The sequence below is a fragment of the Lingula anatina genome, unplaced genomic scaffold (genome assembly GCF_051362555.1).
Source record: "Lingula anatina isolate TDL-2025a unplaced genomic scaffold, LinAna3.0 unanchor82, whole genome shotgun sequence".
NCBI lineage: Eukaryota > Metazoa > Brachiopoda > Lingulata > Lingulida > Lingulidae > Lingula > Lingula anatina.
Window position 1 is genome coordinate 5,345,795 of NW_028257603.1, and position 16,763 is coordinate 5,362,557.

At 36.3% G+C, this 16,763-nt stretch overlaps 2 protein-coding genes across 3 annotated transcripts; both read left to right on the forward strand.

Moving 5' to 3' along the window:
- The first annotated feature begins 6,839 nt into the window (after positions 1-6,839).
- On the forward strand, positions 6,840-11,071 carry LOC147759265 (stimulator of interferon genes protein-like). 2 transcript variants are annotated; one of them, XM_086998693.1, is made up of 5 exons: positions 6,840-6,983; positions 7,410-7,506; positions 7,839-8,071; positions 8,301-8,493; positions 10,371-11,071. In XM_086998693.1, the coding sequence occupies exons 2-5, from the start codon at positions 7,416-7,418 to the stop codon at positions 10,439-10,441; spliced, it is 588 nt and encodes a 195-aa protein (XP_086854819.1). In that variant the 5' UTR covers positions 6,840-6,983; positions 7,410-7,415; the 3' UTR covers positions 10,442-11,071. The 2 variants fall into 2 exon arrangements, with proteins under 2 accessions (XP_086854819.1, XP_086854820.1); XM_086998694.1 differs by lacking the exon at positions 6,840-6,983 and adding an exon at positions 7,010-7,150.
- Positions 11,072-13,574: 2,503 nt separating this feature from the next.
- On the forward strand, positions 13,575-16,458 carry LOC106181941 (stimulator of interferon genes protein). The gene is made up of 5 exons (XM_086998704.1): positions 13,575-13,723; positions 14,162-14,258; positions 14,918-15,150; positions 15,336-15,528; positions 15,698-16,458. The coding sequence occupies exons 2-5, from the start codon at positions 14,168-14,170 to the stop codon at positions 15,766-15,768; spliced, it is 588 nt and encodes a 195-aa protein (XP_086854830.1). The 5' UTR covers positions 13,575-13,723; positions 14,162-14,167; the 3' UTR covers positions 15,769-16,458.
- Positions 16,459-16,763: the final 305 nt, after the last annotated feature.

Below are 16,763 nucleotides of genomic sequence, written 5' to 3' on the forward strand. Positions count from 1 at the left end.
GGAGCGCCATCGCAAGGGAGAATTGTTGTTAAGGTACAGGTGACAAAAAGTCTCCAAATTCATTACAAATCTTGTGTTACTTTGTCGGTCTTAAAATAACAATTGTTGTAAATGGTTAAGAAGTTGGTGTACCGTAAATATTTACAATAATAATAGAAATGCTCCCAATCCGTGGCGCTTCCATTGATGTTACCTGGTGCGGTAAATACACCTATTGATGGTCACATAGAGCCCCCCACTCCCGCCTGCATACAGCTCTACTATATAAGTGACGTGTTCTGGATAGGCGGAGTAAGAAACATTTAGATCAAAACTATACTCGATTACTCTATTGAAAATGTTCATTACGTCCATATTACATGAATTCAGTATAGATTGCATAACAAAGTTATCATAATTTCTGAGCCAGATTATATCTCTATTTCAAGGTTATAGTATTGAATGGGTCATTTAACACCTCGGACAATGGCTATTTATGAAGTTCACCTCTTATTAGCACACTTAATCATTTCATACTGTACATATCACGACGTATATGGTGTGTAGCCAGCTGTGGTCAACCACAAACTCTGGTCTAAGACTCCCGCCAGTCAATTGACATTTAGACGTTAAACGGTGGGCGGCTACGGATAATTTCATCTGAAACTTTTTTAATTTTGTAATTTTTTCAAGAGTGAATATATTCAATTATTATTATTATTATTATTATTATTATTATTATTATTATGTTATGGTGGATCATTTCCTACACTTCGGTTTTATATTTTATTTGATATAATTGCCATCGATCTTGATCGGCACAGATCTGCCAGTGATCACGTGCGAGAGAGCACGCATGCCCGTAAAACATTTTGATAGTTTAAATTTAGTAGCCCAAGTTTGTCTTTAGCAAAGTAAATCTCATGAAACCATATCCCATGTTTCCATCCTTTGTAATGGCCATGTTTCCATTGTCAAGATACACCTCTGATATGAATTTAATGCAATTGTAATGAAGACAAGCGGGGTCTAGTTTCAGGTAATACATGTAGTTGTATTTATCGTTCTTATGGTATTGACCAGTATGGAAAGGACCCTTTTTGTTGCTTGATATGAAACCATGGATCTGACTTTGAAGTTAAGTTGAAAGATTGACTACATATATCTGGTATCGGTGTTTTCTAAATATAATGTCCACTGGTCCGAAATGAAACCTGAACCCAGGGTATGGGACCATTGACAAAGCCGCCTCTCCTTTATTGGGAGAGGTATATCAAGCGTAAAAAGTCAACTTTGAAATTTACCACATTATTTGAAAACAGGATCAAGTTGGTCAGTAGGTTGAAAATAGAATAGCAGTAAAACAAATATACATTGACCGTTGCAATAAAGTCACTCAGACTAGAAGTTGGTATCTAACCAATATACATCGATAGCACAAAAAGACTGACCCCGTGTCTACAATATTGTCTACAATGTCTACAAAACTGGGTGTGTGGTTGTTAGAGAGTTGCAGGTGAATCTGTAGGCTACTTCTGTGCTTATATTGGTCACATATTTCTCATCAGACGCAGTGCATTTTTTTTTTATTCAGAAAAAAAACATCCTTTACTTTTATCCAGTACTTTACATTGGAAACAGCAAACTTTCAATTAAACAATTATTTAAATAAAGATCCCTGTAGTAAATTCTTATTCTGCAAAACACGCATCAAAAAACAATAAAAACGGAACTTAAACGACTTCTAACTGTCAGTTGTACATTGTACATGTACCATATTCTCGCTTCTAATTTACGGGCACTGCAATAGTTAATGTCATATTGAATAACTAGAGGACTTGACAATACAGTTCGTGATTTACCTCTTGCTTCTGTTCCCCTTTTACGAATATTGGAAAACAACTAGAGTGGAACGCTCTTATGTGATCTAAAGAAGTGTTTAAATGGCTATCAAAGGCAGGTAAATTACTCGTGACAACAAAATTCCAATAGCCAATCCACAGACTAATAGGATCCAATTGATCAATCTTACACACTCTGGCACAATTGATTTGCCACCTGATCCTTTGTTTGCAAAATGTCAAAATAAAAATTGATCTCAGCAACCGATGTTAGATGCGGGCAGACGAACATGTTTTTTTTTTTTTTTTTTTGGGGGGGGGGGGGCTCGTGTTCGAGAACAGCTGTAATATCCAAGAAGAAGCTTTCCCTTGATGAAGAATAGTCTCGTTCTTTGTCTCTCCGTAACCAAATATCCTAAAATATTTAAACTGCTATAGTGATGCTATTAACCTACCTCGTACCCTCTTTAGCGACATCTACATACTCCTTGAACGGTAGATTGAATAAACAAGAACATGAGAATACCAAAAAAAAATTATCGGTTTTGGCTGAAATTTTAAAGCACGACAGAACAGCCTGAGGATGTTAAGTGTGCAAATACCATCGACAGAAACCAAAACAAGCAGGAAAATGTTGCTATGGGCGAGTGACGATTTATTACGTTCTTACAGTTTGCCACGGCGTTAAGTACTCGCACGTGTGGACAGCTAAAGTGATTACTGCAACTGAGACATGAGACGATAAAAAACCAAAACAAATTAAATGAAACAACAGACTGAAAAGCCCATTACAAATGTAATGCTGCACTCAATCAGTGTCGCTTTTTAAAGCATTTTTTTTAAAGAGGCATCTTTAAATTCAGAATTTATGACACAAAATAATATATAATAATTATATCAAAAAATCCACTTTTCAAATACTGTCGCTGTGTCGTAAAGATATATCTCCAACAAATAAAATGGACATTTCAAAGGTGTCACTTAAACAAACGACGTGTATTTCTACCATTGAAAATACTTCAAATTATAAATATTCTATTTCAATCAAAATTCAATTTCCTCTTCAAGCGCTTATATCATTTTGTCCTTTTTTTCCCGACCATATAGATGTTTTAGTCAGTTATAGAAAAACTTTGAGATATTCAGTCCCCATTATTTAGTCCTCAGTATTCTGCCCTTAATATTTGCAGTTTACAACTTCACATTTTAACCCTGTTTGTTGAGCGTCAGACCACCCTCCCATTTCTGCCGCCAGCACTCTATGTTTGTAGTGTAAGGCTCCCCAGTTTTTCAATTTTTCTTTCCCAACTTCCAGCCATTTTTTGACGCTACCCTTTCTCTTTTGTTCTTTAATTTTCCCAGTCAATTAAACGTCGGACCATAATGCTCTATGTACGTCTGTCTTTCATTTTTGCGGAATAAATCACTTATTATACATACATAGAATGAGCTAAGTTTACGGTTACTCAACAGTAGAACTAACGCGCTGTACAAAATTTAATTTAAAAAATAAGAAACTCCAGCTCCACTTTAACAGTGTATTACTTTCAACCTACCTTGTCCTCTCCCCTGTAGCGTCTGTCACACTGGTATTTCTAATAACATTATCAGTTGGTTTCAGATACCTCGCGGACATAGTGTATGTATTCTGTTTTACGTCAAAAATGATCGATTCTACAACATCGGGTGACTTAATTCAATAATTGACAGTGTCACCGTGTCACCGTACTATTGACACTCACGACACCTTTGATACAGTCAGCTGGGAGACCGTGTTGATTTAGCCTCCCTGTCCAACGCTGCCCTTATAATAGTCTAGAGAAGGTGGTTCGGACACACGGGTGGCGGTCAGCTGTCGTGTTAGCCCTAAGATTGCTATAGTTTACCGGGATCAATACCGTATAACACACACCACAACGCCAGATAAACCGCTGAAAGAGCGACATATCTGAACTTTCGATTACCTAAGCAAACCGGGTGAATTAGAAGGTTAATAAAACGCGTTATCGGAATTAATTCATTTATTGGGAAAACAAAAAGGAACCATTCATCATTCTTGACTGAAATTGTAATGATTTAGGCACATTTGGCATCTTGGGTTGCTCTAGCAACAAGTACTGAGGAAGATTTATACACAAAAGTAGAATATTAATGTGTTATTTGAAAGGGTTAAGGCAACAAAACTGAACTATCCAACACATTTATTGCAACACAGCTGTGGAACGTCTCCAATTAAGATGAGGCTTGTTCATAAATATTAGCGTTCAAAGAATCTATCTCTATACTTTTGGTACAAGAAAGATACCTTTTTCGTTAGATCGAAATCGATAAATGGAAAATACGATATAGTTTTTTAAATGTGCAGAAAGTTATAACCTTACATGAATCAATTTTCATAAGTCAATAAGTCGGTTTTTCTGCCGTTTCTGTGATTTCCAATTAAGCACTTGAATCTGTATTTCTCAAAGACTATAAAACATATGTCAATGTCCCACTGAGGTTGACAAGCAACACCATGAGAAGAAATGCTATGGCATTAAAAAGGGATATCTTATATAAAATGAAAAAAACATCGGTGAGTTCTATTTACATTTCCTTCACTCGTTATGCTGTATGTGCATCAACTGCTTCAGCAGACGTCTCTATAGCTCAATAAACATCCAGCAATCATATGAGATAAGCTAACTTATGAAATAGCAAGAGTTACGATCCAAATATAATTTATCTGATAATTAAAAAGATTAAACCATTATATATTTATCAATAATTCCGTGTACGTAAATCATTCCTGATTCCATACTTACGAGCCGAATTACTAATCTTCACCTTGTCATCTTACGCTATCCCCCATATGTTAGAATATCCATTATCTTCTGCCCACAGATCCAATTTAATTCATATGTATTTTCTCCTCGTAGCTGCCGGCTGACACTGGGTTGCCAACAACATATTCCACGCGGTGATAAATTAGAGCATGACATCAGTAAATAGGACGACAACATCACACTATGTTACAGTCAAGGCGACAGCGTATAAGATTAGAAGTTGAAAAGTGGGCAAACGTTTCTTTAAAAAGGTTTCGATAAGAGTTTACCTTAGAGTTAAGTGGATTGCGTCAAAAGGTCGTCCAGATTAGACAGTCGTTATTGACTTAAGGCGCCAGAGGTCGCCACGAGCCAAGACGCGGTTGTCATTTACTATACAGGCTATCAAATCATTAGTTGAAACGTCTTCTCTGATGGATAATTAATACTGGCACATTTATAATAGATATTAATAAATACTGTCAGGTGTTTCTTGTCTAATGCAATGCAATCAATGGAATCTGATAACAAAAATAAGATATTTTGTTTTAGCAGGGCATCTCTATCAAGTTATAGATCGTGTGGAGGAATCGTGTATAAGATACATATTGGCTTGAGATTAATCATATTTCTGGGTACTTACAGAATTTATCAACATGATATTGTTATCTTTAGTTTTTTATAACTGAAAAAAGCATAAAATATGCATGTACAGGAGACCCAAGTTGTTAGACAAAAATAAACGGATGCTCTGATAATACTGGTAACTTTTATTTTAGGGTATATGACGACAGGAAGCTAATGGAGTAATGACATTGTGTAAAAGTCGCCAATTAACTGTGACTCTGGGTTTTTTACCCGTCCATTGTGTTCCCCCACCCACCAAAAGCCTCAATGCGGTGACTCCTGTACAGCATGGATCAGTGACAATGAGTAACAAGCCGATGACTTACCTTTCGCTGATAATTTCGGCTGCAAAGCCGGGCTTTCCCTCTGCAGACGTACCAACTTTCTGCTCGTTTTAGTTGAACCATTAACTTTCTCTGTGTTCCAATGTTCCCTGTGTAAGTGTGCTTAATATTCATTAACCTCCCAGGGTGCAGCCATTACCTTGATTTACTATTAATACGTCGTTTGCAGTATTATGTTTTCGAGTCATTTTTCTCGTTGTGACTGAACCCTAGCCAAAGTTGGCCTAAAATGTGGTGTACTTCTTACATCGCCTCAGCAAGGACACAAAGCAGAGAGTTGAAATGGTTTCCATGTGACTTTGAACAGTCTGGTAATATTTAGGCACGATATACCTTTTTACTTCAGGTTAGACGTTTTGAATGCATGCCCCCTAGCGTGACTCTTTGGTTTATTTCACACACAATAATGCTTCTTCACAAACACTCACATTACAAGCGCCAGTAGCGTGCTTCACGCACAAAAAATAAAGACCGAAATTTGGTATTAGCTTTAAAACGTGCAAAACATGGCTTAGTTTAATTCTTAGCCCAATACGTGTAACCAAAACTAATATTTGAGTAAAACATTAGATTGGTCTTTTTATACGACAAGCACACTATTTTATTTTAATTGACGGCTTTTGATTATCTCAGGTAAATGTAGGTGTTTAAAACAATATCAGCTTTCGGAGTTTTAACTCTAGGATATTACAAATATGTCTAAAACTCGATTTTTAGTTTTTTATACGTTAGAAATAAACAATATTGTATCTAATACTCAATTAAGTTATATTTGTGAAACACGGACTAAAAATATACATTTGGAAGAGTTTTTCTACCTGTCCTGACTGGTACGGGTGGCAGGCATTAGGCCGCCGCCTCCGTTGTCAAGCACCGTTACTATGGGGGCGGGGCAAGAATGGTTGTCTGCATTTGTACTATAATTAAGTGTCTCTGCTAAGGTAACTCCAAGATATTTATAAGACTTTTCATAATCAAGTGGCACTCCACCGCAATTAAACTGAAAGTTACTCCTTTCAACACCTGGTTTTTTCTAAAATGTACGATTTTTGTTTTCTTTTGGTTAACAAATAAACTCCATTTATAAGACCACTCACTTAGCTTATCAAGCATAGCTTGCAAGTTTTCCTCAGTAGGAGCAATAAATACCACATAATCTGCATATAATAATATATCTATAAAGTTTTTTCCTACTTCAACACCTTTCGAGATCCGTTTTATCTCTTGCGCTAAGTCATTAATGTATAAGGCAAATAGGGTTGGTGATAGATTATCACCTTGTCGTATAAAATGGACAAAACAAGCCATATTTCCACATTGTGAACAGGAGTACAGATAAATCCGGACGAAGAGAACAACCAATAATACAGGCAGCTCTATTTAATAAGGTAAGAACATGTATTCAGGTACAGGTACAGTGCCTTCCAAAAAATGACAGTTGTAACAGGGGCTTGATACGTTTACATTCATTTTGATCTGGATAATGAGATTGAGTTTCATGTCCCTACACTGTATACATCTAAGGAGCAACATAACATGTAATATATAGCCTAAGGTGAGGGTATTGTTCGAACAAATCTTTTAACTTGATAGTTTATCCGGTTTTCTTAAAGTCACCCCTTTTCAATTCCATTTTTTTATAAGCCGTCAATCATATTTTATTATTATTATTCTTATCATTATTATTATTATTTCTCGTGAAATGTGTCAGCCGCCTTTTTTCAATGTTTAAATTAATTTATTTCGATGGTTTATTTGTTTTTGTCCTCATATTTGAATGATTTAGAATAACTCACGATATCTATTAATTTCAGTTCACGATGACCGCAGCAGCCTCCGAGATAAAGAACAGTATGGGCTACGGCCTGGCCTGGTCTTATTACTACGGCTATCTGAAACTGATTTTACCCGGTAAGTGATCTTATTACTACGGCTATCTGAAGCTGATTTTACCCGGTAAGTGGTCTTATTACTACGGCTACCTGAAACTAATTTTCCCCGGTAAGTGGTCCGGTAAGTGGTAACAGAGAAATATTATGATTGAAGTACAAATCGTCGAAATAAATAGGTACTATTCAGGACTAGAAACAGTTAACGACACAAATATTTAAATTATTACCACTTTACAGGTAAGATGTGGACAGTTCCAAGAAGTCAATTTGAAAAAAATTGATTTTTTAATCAGTAACTGGATATCAGATTTCTTTAAAAAATAACAAAAATATTCTTTCACCCGTCCTCAGGTCTAGCTGACAGAGTAAAGACGTCAACTTTTTGGGACGCTAGCAACCAACGCATCGCCCCCAAACTGTTCATCCTGCTGCCCACCTCGTGTTTTGCGCACCCCACCCTCACAGACGGGGACTCCGCTGTCCAACCTGGGGCGCACCTCGCCGAGTTCAAGGCCAACCGGTCAGGAAATCCGCAGAGAGTGTACAGAAATTTTGTCTATAAAGTGACCTCGGAAGATGGGCAGGTATGTGATCAGGTCTCTCTCTCTATCCCTCTCTCTCTCTCACACACACACACACACACACACACACACTGTCTCTCTCTCTCTCTCTCTCTCTCTCACACACACACACACACACACACACACACACTGTCTTTCTCTCTCTCTCACTTCAAGGCTTGTTAAATTTATTGAAATGGAAATGAGTAGTTGTCATGAATTAAAGCATTCCCTTTATCTGGTCTGCTCGTAGGATTACTACTGTGTGGCGGAATATGCCACACCCCTTCTCACGCTGTTTGAGATGGAAGAAGACACACTGGCTGACCTGTCACAGGAGGAAAAACTGAAACAACGGGCAATTTTCAAGTCCACCTTGTTGGATATTTTAACCAGATCTGGGGTCAAGGAATGTCAGGACGCATGCGTACTTCTTGATGTGGATGGTAAGAATAAAAAACACTTTCGTTATATATTTGTCCAGTTTGTAATTAGGATTCCCCATAGAGGAATACTATTGTTTTTGGTAGTATTATTAGGATTCCCAATAGGGGAATACTATTGTTTTTGGTATTATTATTATTATTATTATTATTATTATTATTATTATTATTATTATTCTTTCCGCGCGTTTTTTTTCGCAAAAAATCTGAAATAATTTACATAGGTAGCCTATGGTAAGAATATGCTATAGACCCATTTTTAGTGACCTTGACCTACTTTTCAAGGTCACAGGAGCTTTTAAAGGCAAAATTTGTAAAATTTGAAATTGCCATTAGGCCTAAAGTATAAGCCATATGGCCAAGGGCCTTATGGCCAATGATACTGAGCCAAATCCACAGATAATAACCTACTTTTATGCAAGTAGGTCAAGGTCAAGGTCGCTAATGGCCAAACGGGCTCAAAAAAGGTTTGTTTCCGAGATCTCAAGAACCGGAAGGCCCAGAGCCCCGATCATAGTGGCAAATGATGCCCTATATATTTATCTAAGGTTAGCCGTACTTTGGTAGCGACTGCCTAATTACTTTTTTTATTATAGATTTTTAAATATTTATGACTTTGCAGAAATCTTGAGTTTGGCAATTTCTCCATGAAACACTGGTTTTTGGTCATAGCATGCTATAGTAAACCACCCCAAACATATACCCAAAACCCCCAAATCAAATGTCAAATTTGACCTTGACCCTCATTTTCAAGGTCATTTGGCTATTTCATAGAGAAATATTGAAGTGGGCTAAAAGTGATGTTTTGTTGACCCCCCCCCCCCAATTTGCACATGCTCTTTCAGAATATGGGATCAAATTTAACCCATGACCTTCACATGACCTTGTAAGAGCATTTCCACGCCTATTTTGCAGGGGAATCCTCTGCCACTGGCTTTAGCCAGTTGCAGTCTAGTTATTATTCTTTCCGCGCGTTTTTTTTTCGCAAAAAATCTGAAATAATTATCATAGGTAGCCTATGGTCAGAATATGCCACAGAACCAGTTTCAGTGACCTTGACCTACTTTTCAAGGTCACAGGGGCTTTTAAAGGCAAAAATTGTAAAATTTGAAATTGCCATTAGGCCTAAAGTATAAGCCATATGGCTAAGAGCCTTATGGCCAGTGATACTGAGGTAAATCCACATATAATGACCTACTTTTATGCAAGTAGGTCAAGGTCAAGGTCGCTAATGGCCAAACGGGCTCAAAAAAGGTTTGTTTCCGAGATCTCAAGAACCGGAAGGCCCAGAGCCCCAATCATAGTGGCAAATGATGCCCTATATATATATATCTTAAGTTAGCCGTACTTTGGTAGCGACTGCTTAATTACTTTTTTTAATATAGATTTTTAAATATTTATGACATTGCAGAAATCTTGTGTTTGGCAATTTCTCCATGAAACACTGGTTTTTGGTCATAGCATGCTATAGTAAACTACCCCAAACATATACCCAAAACCCCCAAATCAAATGTCAAATTTGACCTTGACCCTCATTTTCAAGGTCATTTGGCTATTTCATGGAGAATTATTGACGTGGGCTAAAAGTGATGTTTTGTTGACCCCCCCCCCCCCCCCCCCCCCCAATTCGCACACGCTCTTTCAGAATATGGGATCAAATTTAACCCGTGACCTTCACATGACCTTGTAAGAGCATTTCCACGCCTATTTTGCAGGGGAATCCTCCGCCACTGGCTTTAGCCAGTTGCAGTCTAGTTATTTGTTGGGCCCCTGTTTATCATTATTATTCAGTTGAAATGATTTCACTGTAAAGTGGCGAATTATATTCTAATTATACTTTATAATCAAGGCACTTTTAACCACAGTCATATTATTTCCAGATGCCCCTAATTCGGCGACATCGCTCTCCCAGCTGCTATTACAGGCTATACAGAGGGAATTGGAAAACTAAGCAGACTAAAACATCGACATCTGAGGTGCTGATATTTGAGAAATCTGTGCTCAAGATTTGACACCTTTACAACATATATCATTTACATCAAGTTTTATTGATATATGTTGAAATATATTGACACTTGTGTTACTATAGTAAGTAGGCCAGTAAGGGAATGGAAATTAATTTAAGTGATTTTTTTAATTAAGTTGATTATGTCAAAATGACAGTCTCGGTATGTAAAAATTATGGTTGAGATCAACTAGGACATTTACATTGAAGTTCTTTTCTTCAAATAATGATTTTTCAGTTTTTCTACCTAAAGCCACACTTTTTTATTTTTATGGATGACATCCTCTGGGTACCCCAAAATCGGTGCGAGAGGGCGAAAAAAAAACAGTCCAATAAAAAAAACTGCATAAGTAAAGGAATGCTGTCAGTACACAGCTGGAAACACAAATTTTACCACAGAAACACGAATTAAACTAACAATATATCTTTATCCATGCTCTCAAAATATTAAAGCATTGCGAATACTTCGTAGAAATGTATTTAAAGTCACAAATAGATATACTTCATATTACCAAATCTATTCAAGGTTATTTCATGCATTTTGTTGGTAAAGCAATTAATAAAACAAATATCAAACAAACAGTGTGTCTTTATTTGTATTCTCAGAATATTAAAGCACTTTGAACACTTCACAGAAATGTTTTAAAAATGATGCAAAGATATGCTTAATACTATAGTACCTTTTATTTTGCCAGTACTATAAATGAAGAACATACATCTTTTGGGAGTCTAAAAGATTTATTCGTATATTCTTATTTTCCAGTTACAATGCATTCTCTTTTATCCTATAGATCATCATTCCAATGTCATGATGTATCACAAAGTCTTTCTCCTACATTACCTTATTTGGTAATGTAATAATTCCTCAGCTCTTACACAATGTCTATGATTATCCCTTTTTCCATAACTTTCCATCATTACGTCATTACCAAAATATAATCATTCTCTTATTAGGCAATGGTATGTTACTTGACCTTAGGTCGCCATTTCTATTAATACAGATTTTTCATTGTATCATCCTGAAGGAATGATAACTATACTCCCTTATTCTTTTTTTATTATTGAACAACACATGCACTCTTTAACTTTCTTACTTACACTATTTAACCTCTTAACAAATGTATATTGTATTATTATGAAAGGTACAATGTATTCATTACAATCACAACTTTGTATCTGTACTTTTAATCATTTTCATTACGATAATACTACCAAATCTATTAAAGGTCATTTCGGACGATGCCATTTTGTCTATTTCGACTCACACGCAGCAGCCAAACTGTCAGGTGGCCTGTCCGACCTTCAGCCCACCACCCTTGTCGACCCTTTTTTCGCTACAGAAAATTTCGCTTATGGCGAGCGGGCGCAAGCATGGCGATTCCTCGCTATCCCATATCTCGAAAGGCTCGCAAATCGCGACCGTGCGCTAATAGCGAAATCACCATTAGTTTTTAGGCTATTATTTGCGTATTATTATTATTTGGCCTCTGCGTATGCATAATTCGTCATTTTAATGTGTCTTTCATGTAATTAAACATGGCGGCAAGTTTGGGTTGCTAGTCACACAAGTAATAGCATATAACAAAACATATAGATTGAATCACTCGGTGCCTCTGATAGAAAAACTTGCGGTAAATATTCACGTGAAGAATGCTAAAGTTATATTTTATTATGCATAAAAATTTCAAAATTTAAAGTTTCATGCATCATTTTATATTTTCTGATGAATATAATTCATCTGTGTTGCCTGTTGATAATAATCATACACAAAATGAAAAAGCAGAAACAAAGCATTCGGTCGCACCGTGACCTTCCTCAATGTCTATTATTGTGAGACTGAACACTTCCCACCAATGTGTCAGTAATTGTGTCAGTCCAAGCTTCGCTTGTTTTTTGACATTTTATTGGTATCAAACACTTCAAATATCAGTATTTGTAATTATGATATTCCTATAAATAAATACAACTTCTTGATTAGCGTCATGGTGAAAAAAATACATTTTGTGTAATTGTATTATGACGTCTTCACTTTATGCGGCAATCGAATTTTAGTAGAGTTTGAGGTTATAATTGCGTTGCGTTTGCTAAGGCTTCAAGATAACAGGTGGGTGCAATCGCACTCGCAAATAGCGAGGAATCGCCATCCTCGTGCCCGCTCGCAACATAGCGAAGCTTACGAGATATGGGGCCCAGATAACCTATATTTCAGCAGGTGCTGACACTCCTGTCCTCCGCCCTGATATCTTATCACTCCCTGTCCTGAGCCTCGTCACTTATGATATATTACCACGCTCTGTCCTGAGCCTCGTCACTGGCCAGCAATATTGATAAAGTGTAATCTAGGCGACATGATCAAGTGAAAAGTAGGCATGCGTGTCCATTAGTCTAAAGCCAGTATAATACTATCTTACAAGATTTACCATTATTATACGGATATGTTCACCTTGTTTAAATAGCTAATAGAAAAAGTTTTTTTAATTAAGTTTTTCTATAACTTCTTAAACATCCATTTATAACTGCTTCATTTACTCTTCATATGTAAACATATATCGAACAGGATTTTTTTTCAAATAAAAAGTGAGATTCCATTACAGCAAAAACCATTTGAATAATAAAACTTTTTTAAAAAATATTTCTACAACGTCCATTTATACTTGCTTTACCCATATATCAAAGAGAATAAAAAAACCTCAAATGAAAATCCTGAAATTTCTGTACCAAAATAACGTTTGCTCTCTAAATATATTTTTAAACAGAACAAAGTTTCCCAAACGGATTTATCACTTTCAATTACTTAAATTACGGCCTTTTCGTAAAATAGAATTAATCTTATCGAAATCACGATACTTAGCACAACAACAAATTTCCCAAGAGGAATTTTAAGTAAAAAGTTACTGAATCTCTTTTGAAATTGTGGTTTACGGGAATATTTAATGTCCCTGTGGAAATTTCACTTGCACACCCCTTCCGTAAAAAGTTTGCACCAAAATGCCTTCAATAATACCACGGCCATGTCTATGCCTGTCTTTTTATGTAATCAGCGTCATGCAGAGGGGAATTCCCTTCTGCTAAAACTAGGCCATGATTCAAATCTGGAAAACTGTAATTTGGCGATTGGTAACCGTATAAAATGGACAAAGCAAGCCATATTTCCACATTGTGAACAGGAGTACAGATAAATCCGGACGAAGAGAACAACAAATAATACAGGCAGCTCCATTTAATAAGGTAAGAACTTGTATTCAGGTACAGTGCCTTCCAAAAAAATGACAGTTGTAATAGGGGCTTGATACTTTTACATTCCTTTTGATCTGGATAATGAGATTGAGTTTCATGTCCCTACACTGTATACATCTAAGGAGCAACATAACATGTAATATATAGCCTAAGGTGAGGGTATTGTTCGAACAAATCTTTTAACTTGATAGTTTATCCTGTTTTGTTAAAGTCACCCCTTTTCAATTCCGATTTTTTATAAGCCGTCAATCATATTTTATTATTATTATTCTTATCATCATTATTATTATTATTATTATTTCTCGTGAAATGTGTCAGCGCTAAGCTGCCTTTTTTTCAATGTTTAAATTAATTTATTTCGATGGTTTATTTGTTTTTGTCCTCATATTTGAATGATTTAGAATAACTCACGATATCTATTAATTTCAGTTCACGATGACCGCAGCAGCCTCCGACATAAAGAACAGTATGGGCTACGGCCTGGCCTGGTCTTATTACTACGGCTATCTGAAACTGATTTTACCCGGTAAGTGATCTTATTACTACGGCTATCTGAAACTGATTTTACCCGGTAAGTGGTCTTATTACTACAGCCATCTAAAACTGATTTTACCCGGTAAGTGGTCTTATTACTACGGCTATCTGAAACTGATTTTACCCGGTAAGTGGTCTTATTACTACGGCTATCTAAAACTGATTTTACCCGGTAAGTGGTCTTATTACTACAGCTATCTGAAGCTGATTTTACCCGGTAAGTGGTCTTATTACTACGGCTATCTGAAACTGATTTTACCCGGTAAGTGGTCTTATTACTACAGCTATCTGAAGCTGATTTTACCCGGTAAGTGGTCTTATTACTACGGCTATCTGAAACTAATTTTACCCGGTAAGTGGTCTTATTACTACGGCTATCTAACTAGTAAGGTTAATATAGCAAAAAGAATCCCAGTCGCTGTTATGAATTAACAGAGAAATATTATGATTGAAGTACAAATCGTCGAAATAAATAGGTACTATTAAGGACTCGATACAGTTAACGACAAAAATATTTAAATTATTACCCCTTTACAGGTAAGATGTGGACAGTTCCAAGAAGTCAATTTGAACAAAATTGATTTTTTAATTAGTAACTGGATATCAGATTTCTTTAAAAAATAACAAAAATATTCTTTCACCCGTCCTCAGGTCTAGCTGACAGAGTAAAGACGTCAACTTTTTGGGACGCTAGCAACCAACGCATCGCCCCCAAACTGTTCATCCTGCTGCCCACCTCGTGTTTTGCGCACCCCACCCTCACAGACGGGGATTCCGCGGTCCAACCCGGGGCGCACCTTGCCGAGTTCAAGGCCAACCGGTCAGGAAATCCGCAGAGAGTGTACAGAAATTTTGTCTATAAAGTGACCTCGGAAGATGGGCAGGTATGTGATCAGGTCTCTCTCTCTATCCCTCTCTCTCTCTCTCTCTCTCTCTCTCTCACACACACACACACACACACACACACTGTCTTTCTCTCTCTCTCACTTCAAGGCTTGTTAAATTTATTGAAATGGAAATGAGTAGTTGTCATGAATTAAAGCATTCCCTTTATCTGGTCTGCTCGTAGGATTACTACTGTGTGGCGGAATATGCCACACCCCTTCTCACGCTGTTTGAGATGGAAGAAGACACACTGGCTGACCTGTCACAGGAGGAAAAACTGAAACAACGGGCAATTTTCAAGTCCACCTTGTTGGATATTTTAACCAGACCTGGGGTCAAGGAATGTCAGGACGCATGCGTACTTCTTGATGTGGATGGTAAGAATAAAAAACACTTTCGTTATATATTTGTCCAGTTTGTAATTATTTGTTGGGCCCCTGTTTATCATTATTATCAGTTGAAATGATTTCACTGTAAAGTGGCGAATTATATTCTAATTATTTTTTATAATCAAGTCACTTTTTACCACAGTCAAATTATTTCCAGATGCCCCTAATTCGGCTACATCGCTCTCCCAGCTGCTATTGCTGGCCATCCAGAGGGAATTGGAAAACTAAGCAGACTAAAACATCGACATCTGAGGTGCTGATATTTGAGAAATCTGTGCTCAAGATTTGACGCCTTTACAACATATATCAATTTACATCAAATTATATTGATATATGTTGAAATATATTGACACTTGTGTTACTATACTAAGTAGGCAAGTAAGGGAATGGAAATTAATTAAAGTGATTTTTTAAATTAAGTTAATTATGTCAAAATGACAGTCTCGATATGAAAAATTTTGATTGATATCAACTAGGACATTTACATTGAAGTTCTTTTCTTCAAATAATGATTTATCAGTTTTTCTACCTAAGTGCTCGAAAAATAAAAACAGAAATCATTAAGGACACGATAGTCCATAGTCCACTAAATAAGACAGTTTTAGTTGCAAAGAACATACGCAAGGTCAGTATTTTTACATTTTCATTTTCTGTATTTCACTACATTGCTGTAAGCGTTTTCCAGTGTTGACTTTCCATCTGTGGCGATGTAGATGATAACAATGTTCTTATCACGCTTTGTGAAACTTGGAATATCTTATATATCTGCATGATCATTTTCGATGTAAAAGCAAATAATGATTCACTTGGATCAATTAGTTTGTTCTTTTAGGTTTTATATTTGTCTTTAATTATAAAACCAAAAGTTTATTCTGTAATATTTATTCTAGACGAAGTAAATCTATGATGAAAAAAGTGTTTAATCTATAAATGTGTTTGTCCGAAAAATCATTTCTTTTGATTTCTAATCACAAACAAAACACATTTTATCCAATTCAATTTGATGTCGAATGAAAGGAAAAACGAAATCAAAGCATAACAAGATTTAAACAGCTTTCCAAATATAATGAGAGAATCAGTACAAAGTGAGTTGCCAAATTTGGTTATTTTCCCTTTGAAGTAATAAACTTCATACCATCGTAAGGGTCTATGGACCAGGTTCTTGGCAAAAATAAACACATGAAGACTCCTTCATACAGTACTCAAATTCTACTTCTGGCTCC